Source organism: Gadus chalcogrammus, chromosome 6 (genome assembly GCF_026213295.1).
Source record: "Gadus chalcogrammus isolate NIFS_2021 chromosome 6, NIFS_Gcha_1.0, whole genome shotgun sequence".
NCBI lineage: Eukaryota > Metazoa > Chordata > Actinopteri > Gadiformes > Gadidae > Gadus > Gadus chalcogrammus.
Genome location: NC_079417.1, coordinates 5,303,628 through 5,320,644, shown reverse-complemented (window position 1 = coordinate 5,320,644; position 17,017 = coordinate 5,303,628). Strand labels below are relative to the sequence as shown.

The window sequence follows — 17,017 nt, the reverse complement described above, 5'->3', positions numbered from 1 at the left end:
ACAGAACCCGTTCTTTTTAAATTCTTATAAGCCATTTTGCGATGAAACCCTTTCATGCACTATTACACAGGCCAATGTCATTGATCCTCACAGCCATCCATCAACAATCGATCGTAGAAGTGACTCTGGCATGACCGATGCCATTTGCTGGGCCCTACCCCCCAAGCCCTTCCCTCACAGAGTAATGTTTTCAATTTACATGCACACATTTAAATGTATTGCATTGTATTTGAAACTCATATCATAGTATTCAATTGTATTGCAACTATTGTGGCGTTTATTATTATGTTGTAACTTATTTTACTGTGAGTTGTAAATGTGTGTCTTTCATACAGTGAGTTTTAAATCAGATTCCTAAAAAACTTTTCAGTTTATTTTTTATTTTCTCTTATTTTTATTGTATTCTTGAGGATGATCAAGATCTGCAATTTCCAGAGAAATTTGAAAAGAAAGGATAGTTTGTTTGTATCAGACATTTTATCAGATTCTGGAATACGGTATGTTTCTTGATTTTTTTTCTACTGATTATAGAAAATTGTAATTTTAATGATCCCTGCTGAGATAAAACAACACATTTTTATGAATTCACTTAATTACCCAAAATCCTCCAGTCGTGCTGTAACATCTGCTCGAGTGTGATAACATGTTATGAGTTTCAAAGCACTGGTTGCTCTACAAACTCCAGTTGGGTTTACCTCACAAGTTGTAAGGTAAGTAAAAAGAATAGTAGGAATAGTTTTGAGTCACAACTATTCCTATTTTTTACTTGGGAGTACCTGTCCACCCTACAAACTTGTTTTGAGGTTCCATGTTTGGTATGAGGGTTAGTGTTTGAGTTTAGAGTTCGGGTTTGGTTGTTGGGTTAGTGTTTGGTTTTAGTTTTAGGGTTTGGTTGTCGGGTTAGTGTTTGGTTTACAGGGTTAGAGTTAGTGTCTGGTTTTATGTTAGGGTTGGATTTTGGGTTTGGTTTTAGCATTTAGTTTTAGGGTTGATGTTTTCAGTTAGTTTCAGGGTTCAGGCCTTAGATTTTGGTTCGAGGGTTAGGGTTTGCTATTCGGGATAGTTTCACAGCTTAGTTTTGGGTTTAGGATGAGTTTTGGGATCAAGGATCCCCTGGCGCCATCTGGTGGTGCCAGGGGGAAATCACTGCTGCGCGCCTCTAAAAAAAAAGAAAGAGAAAAAAAAGAGCTTTAAATAAATAAAGGAAATAACCTTAAGGGTTATATAATAAATTGGGCAACCCTTAAAGGTAAAAAGACTATTGAAGTAGAAATAATAAGTAGATAAAATGGTTAACATTTATGGATATCTGCAGGGCATCATCAACACATCAAAAGCGTAAGGTTTGGTCTTTGGGTCTGCTTCTAGGGTTTACTTTTAGGATTGGTTTTAGGGGTAGAGTTTGCTTTAGTGGTTGACTTTCGGAGTGTGGCTTGGTTTTAGGGTTGGGGTTTGAGTCTATCAAAAAATCAAAGGGTCTGGGTTAATTTTTGGTTCTAGGGTGAGGTTATGGATCAAGGATCCCCTATAGTTCACTATTATATAATGTATATATATATATATATATATATATATATATATATATATATATATATATATAAAGATACTAGTGGATATGACATGTGAGTTCAAAATGCAGAGCTATTTGTCCAACTATACCAATATGACCTAAATGGACTTAGAGAGACAGGTTTGAGATATGATGTTGGAGGAATTGGTAATATATGAGTTTGATATTAATATATTTGTTTATGTGATATTTTTCTAAATTCTCTCTCCATCTTATTTCTCAATTAACTTCATCTTTCTTCTCATTCTCACTCTTTGTTCTCGTTTATCTCAATTCCTTATTCCCTCCATCGTCCCTCCAAATCATTATTTCCCTTTTTTTTGTTCTCTTGATGTTCTTTCAAAATGTTCTACATTCCTCAAACTCTCCGTCCTTTTTTCTTGTAGGCTACTCTCAATTTAGGATTTCTCATTCTCCAATATTTTGGTGTTTTTTGTAATTTTCCTTTCACTTCTTTCTCTTTCTATCTTATTCGATTTTCTTATTTTCCTCTCAACTTTCTGTTCTTTCACTTTTAAAAAGATGGAGAAATTTTCAATCAAGGAAATGATGAGAAAAATTGGGACAATGATATTCGGGAAGAAAGGCGAAAGGAGATGATTATGGAGATCGAGGAACAAGATATTGTGAATGAGAGAAAAATATGGAAAAATTTAAAAAAGTCCCAAAAAAGGACAAGAAAAAAGCTAGAGAGAACCAAAGATCCACCAAAAGATCAGAAAATATGGAGACAAGAAACTCCAAAAAGATAATAAGAAAATACGAGAGATACGAGAGAACGAGAAATCGGGAAAAGGAGAAATATAATGGAGAAAGAGAATACAAGAAAAAAGATGGAACCCTTACCCAAAAACCAAACCCGAATAGGAATCCCCAACGGTAGTTCCAAAACCTAAAACCCAATGAATAAGAACCCTTAACAAGAACCCAAACCTTTAAAACCGAACCCATAGGAACCCCTTTATCCTAATCCCAACCCTTGGACTGAAAAGCAAACCCTTAATCCAAACCAATTGTACCCCTGGCCCTAGCCACATAACCCAAAACCAAACCGTAAAACTATGAAGAAATTTACCAGACTTGCAGTAATGTTTAGGGCAATCAAATGGTGAATACACTCTACACCAGACCCACAACCCATCTTGTACTTATTCTGTGGGAATATCATACACATGTGCTGGGGCTTCTTGAAGCTGTAAGCAACAATTCGGTGCACTGCGATGCATTATTCAGGAATTTTTAAAGAGGACAAACTGTTACCCCCTATGTTTTATCGATACATTTCGACAGTGTTACCCCTTATGGGTTTTTCATGACGACAGAAAAAATACGACAGTGTTACCCCTTATATTTTATTTGACAAAGACAACAGTGTTACCCCTTATGTTTTTTTTCATGACGACCAATCAAAAACAACAGTGTTACCCCTTATGTTTTTATTCATGACGACCAATAAAAAAACAACAGTGTTACCCCTTTTTTTTTTTTCATGACGACCAATAAAAAACAACAGTGTTACCCCTTATGTTTTTTTTCATGATGACCAATAAAAACAAGTGTTACCCCTTATGGTTTTTTTCATGACGACCAAAGAAAACGACAGTGTTACCACTTATGTTTTTTTTCATGGTGACCATTAAAAAACAACAGTGTTACCCCTTATGTTTTTTTTCATGACGACCAATAAAAACAAGTGTTACCCCTTATGGTTTTTTTCATGACGACCAAAGAAAACGACTGTGTTACCACTTATGTTTTATTTGATAAAAACGACAGTGTTACACCCTATGTCTTAATTGATAAATATCGACAGCATTACCCCTTATGGTTTTTCTCATGACGACCAAAGAAAAACGAGTGTCACCCCTTATGTTTCATTTGATAAAAACGACAGTGTTACCCCCTATGTCTTAATTGATAAATATCGACAGCGTTACCCCTTATGTTTTTTTCATGACGACCGATAAAAAACGACAGTGTTACCCCTTATATTTTATTTGACAAAGACAAGTTTTACCCCTCATACTTCATTTGATAAAAACGACAGTGTTACCCCTTGTGTTTTTTTTCATGACGACCAAAGAAAAACAGTGTTAGCCCCTATGTTTTATTTGATAAATATCGACGGTGTTACCCCTTATGTTTTTTTCATGACGACCAATAAAAAGTGTTTGGGACGCGGGAAGTGGGGGTGCTTAGGGTGCTGCAGCACCCCCCCCCTTGCGGCCCCTGGCTGTAACTGCAAGTGAGAAAGTTTTCTGAACAAATCAACTTTTTTTTTTTTTATATATAATTTTATCATGATTTTTCATTAAATTATTGCCATCCACCCTTTTTTTAATGATATTTACCATATAATTTCATTTTAATCAGAACATTGACTGTGTAGGCTGACGTAGACGTTTGTGAATAACAGTGGCTAGTTGGCAGAACTCTTTTTACACACCAGTAGAGTGTTTATCAGAGCGGAGCCCTGAATGTGACGTCACCCGTCATCTCGTCTCTGTAAACAATGGATGTTGCGCAGCATTTATTATGACGTCATTATATACTCTCTCTCAGCCCCCCCCCCCCCACTCGGACTGACTTCCCGCGGCCCTTGCAAACATCTGAACAAAACGAATCAAATTTATTTGAAAAAGGCCAAGGAATAAATGTTTAATTCATTGCAGTTTAACAGACAATGTGCATGTTATTCTTCTGCCTCCATGTATTGATGCAGATGACGTCTATTTTGTTATTGCATCTTCATTAATAAAATACATTTTCCAGGATCAACGGAAAAAAAAGTATCCATAACAATAAATAGTGTTTATAAGATGTCAGAAGATCCGCGTGCTGTGTGCTAAGAGCTGAGCAATTGGGGGGGTCCCACGAAAATACGAGGGTACCATCAGGTCAGGGGAACCAGCAGCCAGTCCGTCGTGCTCCACCTGCTCAGTAGCCAGCGTATGTCAGGTACTGTGGACCATAGTAAGAGTTCTTCCTCTCACAGCTTGAAGCCTGAGTGTATGGCTACCACGCCCCCAGTGAGATTGTGATATTTGACATGGTAGAAGCCGGCCTCCTCGATCATCCCTTTGAACTCTTCCTGCCGAAACAACAAACAGGGATCTTTGCGTTAGCGGAAATTAAACTATTCGAGAACAAGAAAAATAAGAAAAGGAAAAAGATAAAGTAGGAGGTGCATTGAAAGTAAGAGGAATTTTATAAAAGTCACTCAGGTGAAGAAGGGGACTCACCTGATTAGGGAACTTGCGAATGCTCTCTACCAGATACTGGTAAGACCTCCAGTCTCCTGCGATCACCTCTCCCAACACTGGGATCATCTGGAAACTGTATGCGTCATAAAGCCTACGGAAGAAGACCAAACACATTTTTACTGTGGAGGGAAGACTCAAGAATGACTCATGTTAAACCTGCACTCTGTGTACGTTTGTGACTGTCGCCAACATTATATATTAATATTGAAAATTAGTTGTTTTTTTTATACCTTCATGACAATTCACCATATTTATATATGGTATAAGACGGTATTTGTGGAAAACTAAGTTAGCTAGAGTTAGCTAAAAGTTAATCAACTAGAAAGTTGAACTGCTGGTGATAATTAATAATAAGTGATGATAAATTGTAGCATGTATGACGTTTTCTAGAGTACATTGCTTTGTGTATAATATGTAATGTGCCTACTTAGAATAGTGAATTGAATCCAGGATTATTATATAATTAAAAAGCTAACGAGCATGGCGTTTCATCATTAGCAGGCCTTTGAAAGGCATCCCACTCTCTGTCTCTCACCTCGCCAACACAGGGTTGGTCACCTTGCTGAACTCCAAGCACAGGAACCTTCCCCCAGGTTTCAGCACTCGCCAGGCCTCCTGTAGTGCCTACAACACACCCGAGGAGAAGAGAATCGACGAGGCAACTTTACAGAGCAATGCACAGGGAGGATTAAATTAACATAATCAGCTGTAGCCAAATTATACTTCAGCAAAGGAATGTTAGGTCTCGACATCACAACGCCCATACATGAAGTGCACCTCTAAGAAAACGGGAATACGACCGATGGCCAGGTTATTCTTTCCTGCTATGTTTTTGGTTCACTTAAGTCAGGACACTCCCATGCATGTTCTTTCTTATGACATATCCCCTTTACCGAATGTAGATCCCAGATGTCACTAACATTAACAGGTGCATTCTGGTCGGCTACGTTCAGAATCATGGACCTAGAACCCGTAACAAATGCAAGGAGACCCACTGCGTACCGGCAGCAGATATTTACAAATAATTATAATTCAGGCTCAACTCTATAAAAAAGGGATAAAAGTGTGACCGTTACCGTCATGACTCATAGGCCTAGTAAGGTAACCGGACAGACCTGCCAACAATCAGAGCCATTACACACAGACCGACATTGTTTAATGTGGACCTGGGTTACCTGGTCGATGTGGGTGACGTTACGGATGCCGAAGGCCACGGAGTACACGTCAAAATGGTCATCGGCGAAGGGCAGCTCCTCGGCATCACCCGTTACCCAGGAGAGTCCTAGTGGCGCGCACACACACACACACACACACACACACACACACTATATTAACCAACGTATGTTTGATACGTTAAATCAAACAAGTCAAATTAAAGATCTAAGCAGTTACACACTGATATAATGGATTTACTAAACACAGCCACAGAGGATGGAACCATCATCTCTGTGTTTTCCGGACCACCAGGTCCTGCCCGACAAAAATAGTACCACTACCATCCTATTGCCTCTCTGTAGGAATTACCAGCGGTGAGGCCCATGCTTTCCGCCTTCTGCTTGCCCACTTTAAGCATCTCCTTGTTGATGTCGCAGACCACGGCACACGATTCCCGTTGTTCCTCGCCCTCCTCCGCCGCGGACGAATACTTCTCAGAGATTTCCTGCCACGACGGCGTCTGCATGGAGCGCACTACCTGCCGCCGCCGCCTCCCCTGCTGGGAGCGGACGTAGTCCAGGAAACGCAAGGAAATGTCTCCTAGGACACGAGAAAGGAAGGAAGGCAGGAAGGAAGTAAGTAAGAGTAGTCCTGAGTAGGCACAAGGGGAGTGGGCTGCACAAGTAGGGCAGAATGATAATGCAATATCATGAGCACAGGAAGTGGTTTTAATAAAATAAAAATTAAAAAATGTCCAAAACCTGTTCCACCGGCCACATCCAGTAGCTTCGCGCCGGGCTGCGGGTGCATGACATGCAACAGCGTGTCCTTCCACAGCCGGTGCACACCTAGACTCATGGCGTCATTCATCACGTCGTAGTTATGGGCCACGCTCTCAAACACCTGGTAAACTGGAAGAAGATGGAAAACAAATTCACAGACCTGGTAAACTGGAAGAGGATGGAAAACAAAAAAGAAAAGTAAACAAGAACGAGAGAAATTAAGAGATGGAGAAATAGAGAGACAGATAGATACATAAATAAATGAGAAGGAGGATTTGGCAACCAATTAGAACTACATAAACGCAAAGATTGAGGTCTTACCTAAAGGACGGAGGGGTAAAGAAGTAACGCATTACCTTTCTTTGCCTTCTCTGCCTCCGGCACCGTTTCGAAGCCAAAATGCGTACTTTTCTCTCCAGCGGCATGGCTGAACACACGACACCCTGAGAGCGATTCGGAGTCACTTGACGTCTTTAACCGACCAGTACTGATCAGATTTCTGTGAGTCCTGGGTACCCTCCGGACAAGCAGTCTGACGGAGGCTGCCATGTTGCCTGATGACTGAATAAACGTCACGGTGACGACCTTTCGGCGCGACGGCGACATTTGTAGTCCTTTCTTTTGTCAATCAATTCGACCGCTAGAGGGCAGTCGTAGACCACAGTTCACGTCGGATGTTGAGTTTTAAGTAGGCCTAGTTTAAGTAGCCTATTGTATATTATACTTGGTAAACAAGTAAGGAAATTGTTATTTTCTTTGGTAAATAAATTGGCAACATAAATGTTCCCAAATAGTCCAGTTTGAATAGACTTTGTAATTATTTGGCCACTAAAGTGTTTTCCTCTCTGTGCATCAATTCTGGCACGCAGCCAATGACGCATAGCCAACAGGCTTTGCTATGGTTTACCATTGTCATAGCACCTTGGAGATGAAAGAAATACCTCTCATCGACGAATGCTGCTATTACACTAAACTATAACAAATGTTTCGGAGTATTGCACATCCTCCCTTGTTTTCGGGGTTTCTCAGTCATGTTAATCCAATTGCAGGGCTGGCTGCCCCATGCTGTTTGCCACCCCCCCTGCAGTTAAATGTGCAGGTTGCCTGGTTGACCTCATCCCAGGGGGGTGGGGGAGCCTCTGATGCCCCCCTCTGGGTTTGTACTCCTCCAAACAGTCTGGGACTCATTCAACATGTCTGATGAGAATTTCGCTCAAGATAATTGAAAGGGTGTGCTGTGTGTGTGTGTGTGTGTGTGTGTGTGTGTGTGTGTGTGTGTGTGTGTGTGTGTGTGTGTGTGTGTGTGTGTGTGTGTGTGTGTGTGTGTGTGTGTGTGCGCTAAATATGTCTCTAAGTTTGCTTACATGAACATGTGTTGGTGTGAATGGAAAGGCATGCTAATTAGGCAGGCTTTAGTGTCTAAGTCAGTGTAAAGTGTTGTGTTATACTTTTCTGTCCATAATGTTATGGACAGAATTGTTGAGGATTAAAAAAGCGAATTCCCTTGTTTATGTTCCAGAAGGCCTAGCCGACAGGGTTTAAATCCATCTTACATTTAAACCATATGTTACTGAATAATACAAAACTGAGCAAATCAACGTTGGAAGAAACAGTGATTTCACATCTTATATATGCTTATGTGTGTCATTGAGTTTAAAGCTCCATCAATAACTGCTGATGGAGCATCTGTTGTAGATAAGTGCTACGCAATTAATGGCTGGCCAACGTTTGTTAAGCATCTAGAATATAGAGGTAGGTCTTTCATTTTATTTATAAACCAAATGAAAAATGAATGAATGGAATAATGTGAAATGGTACAGGTTTAAGAAACATGCATACAGTGTTTAATTTGCAACAAGGTCACATTAAATAAAACTACAAAGATACTTCACTTATACAAAAGATAGTTTATATCCCATTCACATACAAAATAACAATAATTTACTGTATAAATTAAACTTTTCACTATTACTTATTTACAATTTGCCAAAAGCATTACCCACTGACACACGCACACAAATCATTTCCCGTAGGGTCTCTTGTTGCTCAAAAGCACTGGCCTCCGTCCCTGAAGAGCCAGCGTGGGATTTTCCAATTGACTGGATGACAGGACAGAAAATGAGAGTTTGCATAATTCACCAGACTATCCAAACAGATATGGGCTTGCTAGATTTTAACTGTCAAATTTAGTTAGGTTGCCTTTGATTTGACCGCGCGTTCATATTGCCATCGCTTTCTCTCTCACTCTCTATCTCTCCCTCTCTATCTGTCCCTTATCCTAACGTCTATCTCACTCTCTCCCACTCTCGGCCCTACATTTCTGTTTCTTTATGCATGGGCTGATCTAAACCCAGAGTCTTGGGATCTTGCCCTGCAGTAATTAACTTTACATTACAGCCGAGCAGACAGACAAAACATCGCATGAGGTCAGTGTCAGGCAAACTTCTCAGGATGGTAACTTGATTATGAAAACTTTGGGATTTAACTCGCATTGGGATTTTAATTTGAAGTAACAATTTGTCTCAAGTGCGATATAAGTGCATCATTATTTTGGACCATGATAGGCTTTGCTGCACAGTGATATGGTGGTGTATGGTTGAAACCAATGAACAATCAAAATGAAAGGTCAATTATTTTGGCAGAGTATCAGAATCAGACATACATGTGTATACAGTGCTGAGACAGCAGTATAACAAAGGTAATTATTGGTCAAACATATGGATTGTTCTGCTGCCTTAGAAATAAACAATGGTTTTCCAACTTGGATATCCTTTACATGTGAAAATGTCAGTTTTTTGGTCGACGTACAAAATGTTCCACAGAGACAAAAATAAAATGGAATATGTATATGTGATCATTTCAACAATTTACATAACAGACCCCTGTAGCCCACATTCAAACAAAACACATTTTAACGTGAACATGATGTCCAGTTTATATCAAAAACTAAACATAAGAGAAAAAATATGAGTCTTTTAATTCAAGGCTTTGTTTCTGAACGCCAATGCGTAGTTTTAAGTTAATTCCTGTCTGCTGGGGTTCTTTGGGGGGAAATGAATAGAAACCATCTGTGAAAGTGCCATTCCTAAGTGAACAGTAGAATCTTGATTTGAGAAACTCATAAGTGAAGAAGAAAAAAAAAAAAATATTGTCAATGCTGACGGAGAAACTGGTGAATTTTCTTTCAATAAAAAAGTTTGGGATTTTAAAGGTGTGTGCGAACACGATACCAATAGATACTCAGGATCAGTCATGGAGTCTGAGACAAGAGCAGAAGTGTTCTTTATGTTGCCGACTGAAGACTCCCACTAACTGACACAGGCTTAGAAGCTCCTTTAAATCCTATCAAACATCATGTCTGTTTTCTACAAAACTGCAGTTTAAAAGTCTCTCATAAACCAGACCCTTCTTCAGCAAACCTCAGTGGAACATCTTTAGGAAGAAGATACATTTCTCTGTCTCTCTGTTGCTCTGTCTCTTTCATGCCTCTGGATCATTTCAGTTGGAATCAAGGATTTGTGCCGTGGGTGCTTGGATATTTAACCCTTTTTGTACTTGTTCCAAACCTGTTATTCTCTTGGCAGAATATCTACAATGTCTCATGGATGAACTCCACATAAATTGAACCCAATAAGTGCCTGATTTAAGATTTCTTTGAATGGGATGGATCATATTTTTGGCTGTTAAGTTTGTAAGTTTTGGTCAGTGTTTTTACACAGGTGTGTGTGTGAGAACAAACGTTTGTGTGTGTCTTTGTGTCTTTGTGTGTGTGTGTGTGTGTGTGTGTGTGTGTGTGTGTGTGTGTGTGTGTGTGTGTGTGTGTGTGTGTGTGTGTGTGTGTGTGTGTGTGTGTGTGTGTGTGTGTGTGTGTGCGTGTGTGTGTGTGTGCGCAAGGTAGAGCAGATGTTGAAAGTCCATATTCATTTTTCTTGCTCCACTGCTTGATACTCAACAAAGACAACAGTTCCCATCTCTACGGGAATCCTTTGCTGTTTACTCACACAGCAGCTGTGGACAGTGAAGTCGCCTGCCACTCACAGCGAGCCTCCCCCCCCCCCCCGTCCCGCCCCCCCCAAGGTTTGCTGGTCGAGGTAACCCATATGTCCTCTGACTCCAGTGATGGTGAGGATGTCCCTGGGCAGTGGAAATGGGACCTCCTGTTAGCCCGAGCACATTACTGAGCACATTACTACTACAACGGGTTGTCCTTCCTCAGTCTTTCTCAGGAGCAGTAGATCGGCCCTCCTGAACTTGCTGGTCTCCCACACCACACGCTCTCTGACAGCCCTGCCGATCCCTTCTTCGTTGGTGCAGGGTCGGGGGGGGTTGTGGGATGGGGGACGGGGGACGGGGGACGGGGGGGGGGGGACGCGGAGGGGCTGCCCGGCACTCTGCAACACTCTTTTTTTTTTTTTGTAGAAGCAGCCACTGAGTCATCAGACGTCATTAGCCACTCGGGCCAGTCGTTAGCATGTTAGCTTAGCTCCCCCTAGTTCCTCCGTACCCTCTTAGTAGAGTTTCTGTTTTTGTTGTCCTTGAGGGCGAGGCGCCTGACAGCCATGGTGGTGGTGGTACACAGTAGTGGTGTTAGCGGTGAGGGGCGCAGTGCTCCTAGTTGCCCACCAGGGGGCTGAGGTCCCCGTGGTGGTTCTTCAGCTTCTTCTTGAAGAGGGAGATGGTGGACGGCTGGTAGAGGATGATCCAGGGCTCCGTGGATGCGGTGCTCTGGCTGCAGCTGTCCGAGCCGCTCACCGTTGGGATGTTGGGGGCCCTGGAACGAGAAGAGAGGAGAGAATAAGAATCCGGAAGTCAACTTAACAGTGACATGCAAAGTGGATCTTGATTTGCACACCAAACACCTTTTTCGCTCCTGATTGTAAACATATTCCTTATTTATATCTAGGGGTACTTTATTATCATCCCATCGATGCAACCAGACATAAGCTCATTCGTTCGTAAATATTTTGTTTTTTTCCTCGATTTTCTTCTAGTCTGTATTCTACTACTAGCCTCAACCCAGACAGCCAGCCAGTTCCATGTTTATTTTGTTTTTTATTTTATGCAATTTTCTGCTTCAACACCCACATTTCCCTCACATGAATAATAAAGTGTTATCTTATCCTAAAAAGTCCTGAGTTGAGCATTGTTGTTAAAGTGTCTACCATGAATACTTACTTGACTGTGATATGCAGCAGTAGCTTAGCGACCATGGCTATGACGGTCAGTGTGAGAAGCGCCGCCAGGGCGTAGATGGTCCACACTAGCGGATAGAAAATGCCATCAATGCATGAGATAGAGGTTGACAGAACAAATAGGAATAGAGTTAGCTGCCTAGTCTTTTGATATTTTTAAGCCAGATCAATAAGCTAGTATGTATTAACATTGTTGATACACATGGGCCACATACTCTGCTCTTGGAACAGTACTAGAACACAAAGAACTTGAAGGTGTTTGTCAATAGAAGAAAAAAAGCATAGAATATGCCAATACATCCTCAAGGTCGGGGCATGAGCTGTCAGTGAAAGTCGTGACAGATGAAGTTGAAAGAGTTCATAAGAATGAATGTTCAGTTTTTAGTGAAAAGTTATTCTGATATACTTCAGGAACAGAAAAGTAACCAGATTGAAAGCAGCCAGTGAGAGTGATAGATTGAACTTCACAATACAATTTATTCAGTACAAAGGTATACAGTATATAGGCAGGAGAGAGGAGGGGAGGAGCTAGACGGTAGAGGCAGGAGAGAGGAGGGGAGGAGCTAGACGGTAGAGGCAGGAGAGAGGAGGGGAGGAGCTAGACGGTAGAGGCAGGAGAGAGGAGGGGAGGAGCTAGACGGTAGAGGCGGGAGAGAGGAGGGGAGGAGCTAGACGGTAGAGGCAGGAGAGAGGAGGGGAGGAGCTAGACGGTAGAGGCAGGAGAGAGGAGGGGAGGAGCTAGACGGTAGAGGCAGGAGAGAGGAGGGGAGGAGCTAGACGGTAGAGGCGGGAGAGAGGAGGGGAGGAGCTAGACAGTAGAGAGGAGGGGAGGAGCTAGACGGTAGAGAGGAGGGGAGGAGCTAGACAGTAGAGGTATATCATATCGGCGAGGAGGGGACATACTAGCATGGTGGCCGCTGGTGTTGCTGGGTCCTTCCCACTGACCTGGCATGTTGTGCTCCGGCTTGTCAGGACTGGTCGTGATCACATACATGATCTGAGAGGAGCGGCCGTTGGACGAACCGTTGGACTTTTCAGTGGCGTCCAGCGGAGGCGTGGCCTGGCTGGTGAGGTCGCCCTCCTCTTCCCGCTCTGCCTCCTCAAGCAAGTTGGTCTTTTGGCCCATCAGAGCTAGATGAGTAAGTATGTGAGCGTTAGTTGGCACGATTATATTACTTCACATTTCCCCATTAAGGCATTTAGCCTTTATTAAAAACATCCAACAGTAATCGATGTTCGATGTTTTTGCATTGATCGATGATCGATCAACATATGAGAGACCAGGTATAGATCCTTTATTAAAAACATCGAAGAGTGATCGATGATCTATGTTTTTTGGATTGATCGATGATCGATCAATACATGACAGAGCAGGTAGGGTCTAAGCACCTTGCTCCGAAAAGTAGGTTACAGACATTGGGGTTCATGAACTCTTGTTGTGGGAGTCAAACAGTCTAGTCACTACACTATCCTGCCCCTGAACAAGAATATTATTGAACGATGAACAAGAACCCAACATTGGTCAGGGATATCCTTTGCACACACTTTATTAGTATCTTTATTGGGTGTCTGTGTTGTCGACAAACTGAACTCGGAAGGGAACACCAATACCAGCCTTACCACTGCTGATGACAGGGATAGCGTTAACAAGCTTATGGGAAAAAGCTGGTTTGATTATTGGCCTCCAGCTGGAGTCATGAGATTACATCCTTAAGAAGAGGATGACAAGAAGGCTGCACACTGCGCCGCCCACTGTCAAAGTCATCCTCTCAGAACACTTCTAAAGACTGTAAACGTTTGATCAGTGGATGAACAATCGTACTTATTTGTACTGCTGATGCCCTGCTCCACTGAGAGACTGCGGAGGTCTTTTGAAGCCGCTGATGTCAGTTTGTTTAATGATCTGCTGTAACCCAACGTACAATTTGAATTTCAATGTGCGGGGATGTGATTGAATGCCTGGGATTGTGTCTCTGTTGTTGAAAATAAATGTCCCCTGGGAGTTCCATGAAGTGTGTCTCTCTTGGCAGAAATCATCCAATGTTTTTCTCATTCTGTCGCCACCCCCGAGTCCCCTCAAATTCCAATTTTGTTCTGAAATAACTTTTTCTATTGACTATGTTTGTGGATTGCCCGACCCCCCCTTTTCTCACCTACGTGACCGTTTACGGTGCTCCATCAATATTCTCTCGGAACATGGAGAGAGTTCTCTGCCCATCTTCAGAGGTCGAACTTTGACCTCTTACAATATGGTTTGCAGCAGAACCAGCAACAGGGTGAAGAACGAGGCACTGAATTATGACGGACGGGGAGAACGAGGACTTGGGAACAAGTTGTCTTCAAGTACAACTATAAGTTTAGTTGGTGGTGCCTACAACTATAATAAGATCACCCACCCTAATATTTAAGTCTTAACAGCATTACTTCTGCCTAGGATGATTCTATTACAAAAATGCATTATTTAACCTAAACAAAACATATAATCTCTTCTTAGTCCGACAAATTCCTAAAACACAAATGACTGCAGCACAACATTTAACCACGCAGAAAAAAAAAAAACTATCCTGTGTACCTCCAACCAATCAGAAAAAGTGTTCTATTACGGCCAGCTGGGGGTTGAAGTGCACGCGTGGTTTCCGGCGCGTGGGATTGGCTCACCTTGGTAGAGCAGGGCGAATCCCTGGGCCCGGTTGGTGCGGTCGGAGTAGAAGTACAGGATGACGTAGTCCGCCGTGACGTTGAGCACCTCCCGCGGCGGGTGGCGCCCGTCGAAGCGCGCCAGCACCCGGTTGCTGTGGCCGTCCAGCAGCTCCACCATGTCCGTCTGGTCCGAGATGTCGAAGAAGGTGAAGTTGAAGATGAGGGCGGAGGCGCCCGGCACGTGGATGGTCCAGTAGCACACGCGGCCCGACGCATACTTGTCGGGGAAGTCCGGGGAGTAGATGACGTCCGAGGGGGCGGTGTAGTTCCCGCCGCAGGACCCCACCTTGGCTGTAGAGATGTGGGGGGGGGGGGGGGGGGACTTTTTAACAACAGAAATTTCCGGGTACTTTTGGAGGACGTTTGATGTGAAACATGTGACTGCAGCTTGTGTAAGGAGATTGTTGAGCTGTGAACATGATGGAGGTTGTGCAATCCTACAACTTCAGACTTCTGACTACTGCTGGAGAGAACGTTGCAGATGTTGTGAACGTGTTTAAAATATGCATCCTTTGTGTGTCCTTTAATAGTGTGAACAGTATATTGGTTTGTGAAATCCAATAAAATAGTTATTCCTACTTTTCTATTGCTATCATTAATTCAAAGTTTATTTCAAATAAATGTTTTTTATTTGAGGCGGAAAAGTCGAGGATGAAAGTATATTGGAATGGGTCGATAACAGTCGAGGAAGTATTTGCACTCTCGCTATTCATTTACACTCGCTATTTATTTTGGAACTGGGTTTAAGCTTAGGGTTAGGGTTAGTAGTATGATGTACTTGGTGTGGTTCAATGCATTACAGCCGCTTCAATTCCCAATGGATCCAGCTATAATATGAACGGCTGAAACACTACAAAGCTTTCGCTGTGCAATCATCTCAACAGATGTGGAAACACAAAAAAAATCCAAACCCTACAAAGAAAGCAACCAAAATCCTTTCATCTGGTCAAAATCTCAGAGAACCCAAAAGTAGAGGAAAAAACAACTCACTGTCGAAGATGATCACCCACCCGTCCCCACCGCAGGGCTGGGTGTGGTCTCCGAAACACACGTGGTTGCACTCCATGCTCGGGGCCTCGACGTGGTCCCGCAGGTCCAGCTCATTGCCACAGAAACAGGCGTAACCCGACTCCATTCCCGCCAGCTGTGGAGCACATGAAAGGGGAGATATGCAAATCAGTCCCTCGTCCATTCAAAATCCCTCTCCACATGCAACGCCGCCATGGTGCAATTAACGATGGGAGTTACAAACAGACACCCAAGATCACAACAGTGATCATCAGAAGAAGCACTAGATCAGGGATGGGCAACTGGCGGCCCGCGGGCCGCACTGAGTCGCATCCTCACTCAGTGCGGCCCGCATCCTCACTCAGTCAGGCCCGCACATAATAAAAAAAAATAATAATAATATTAATAATTGATCGAGTTACAGAAAACTCGGTCAAGAAAGATGAGAAGAATTCATAGAATTCGAAGGCAAACCCATGCGTCTAGTTTGCTTAGAAGCGATATCAGTCCTTAAAGATATCCACTTAAGTCGCCACTACAACTACTACAACTGCTTGTTGGGTTTGAGTTCATTGAGTTGTTGCACTTAATGTTGGGCCACTGTTTTTCAGTTTTTTGACTTCATTGAATGATGATGTATGTGAGCCCTTTGCACTGATAAAAATACTGACCATTCATGTGGCTGTTTGAGCATGGAAAACATGAAATTAATGTATGTTGGTTCAACATACCGTACATAGGTTATGATTCTGGATGAGTTTTTAGGTAGTGGCCATCCCCAAAATGCACCAGAATACAGGAAATCATATCTACCAAATTCAAAATTGTGTAGCTTCTCTCAGCTCACGTTTAGTTGAAGTGTGCAGTCATGTGGCCCTCCGATGGTTATGATGAAAAATGTGGCCCTCTTTATCATGAAAGTTGCCCATCCCTGCACTAGATGATATACATGAATTATCTATTCACTTTTCTATGGACAGCCCGACCGAAAATGTTGTACATTTTGTAATGTGAAGAACTCGGTTAATACATTCGTTTTAACCACATTTTCAAAATGTTTTGGGTCTTCATGTTTCAATCGACTGCAACATTCTCATATTGTAAGAAAGAACAACAACGGTGTAGTTAATAAGAATTATGACCCACCATTGAAAACCGAAAGTGAAGTAGTGCGCACTTCAGGAACAGTGTTAATCTGTCCACTCAAACGGAAACCAAACCACACATTGACTCCCGAAACAATCGAAATGAGGGAATGAATCCAGGAATGCGACCAGCAAACCTCACACATCTCGACCCTGCCCGTCACACTCAAAAGCCCCTATTGTCCCCCCCCTCGAGTCAAAA

The 17,017-nt window shown here is 42.5% G+C and overlaps 2 protein-coding genes across 2 annotated transcripts in view; both read right to left on the bottom strand.

Moving 5' to 3' along the window:
* Positions 1–4,188: 4,188 nt before the first annotated feature.
* On the bottom strand, positions 4,189–7,395 carry coq5 (coenzyme Q5, methyltransferase). Its single transcript, XM_056592029.1, has 7 exons — positions 7,127–7,395; positions 6,750–6,899; positions 6,358–6,588; positions 6,009–6,115; positions 5,369–5,457; positions 4,813–4,924; positions 4,189–4,661 (listed from the first exon to the last, which is right to left on the bottom strand). Exons 1-7 carry the CDS (start codon positions 7,374–7,376, stop codon positions 4,560–4,562), a joined length of 1,041 nt encoding a protein of 346 aa, XP_056448004.1. The 5' UTR covers positions 7,377–7,395; the 3' UTR covers positions 4,189–4,559.
* A 3,747-nt stretch (positions 7,396–11,142) lies between these two features.
* The window catches only part of kremen1 (kringle containing transmembrane protein 1), a 35,808-nt gene continuing 29,933 nt past the window's right edge, over positions 11,143–17,017 (bottom strand). The window contains exons 9-13 of the mRNA XM_056592030.1: positions 15,653–15,806; positions 14,621–14,953; positions 12,866–13,093; positions 11,946–12,030; positions 11,143–11,541 (exon numbers count right to left, since the gene is read on the bottom strand). Of these exons, the coding sequence (XP_056448005.1) occupies positions 11,382–11,541; positions 11,946–12,030; positions 12,866–13,093; positions 14,621–14,953; positions 15,653–15,806 (960 nt within the window). The 3' untranslated portion in view covers positions 11,143–11,381. The remainder of the gene's footprint in view (positions 11,542–11,945; positions 12,031–12,865; positions 13,094–14,620; positions 14,954–15,652; positions 15,807–17,017) is intronic.

Bases quoted from the DNA above. Each gene is read 5' to 3' on its own strand.
- coq5 (XM_056592029.1), bottom strand. From the start codon at position 7,376: ATGTCGCCGTCGCGCCGAAAGGTCGTCACCGTGACGTTTATTCAGTCA. The intron at 6,900-7,126 runs GTAATGCGTTAC...ATCTTCTTCCAG, and splicing joins GGCAGAGAAGGCAAAGAAAG to TTTACCAGGTGTTTGAGAGC. The intron at 6,116-6,357 runs GTAATTCCTACA...GCGCGCCACTAG, and splicing joins AAGCATGGGCCTCACCGCTG to GACTCTCCTGGGTAACGGGT.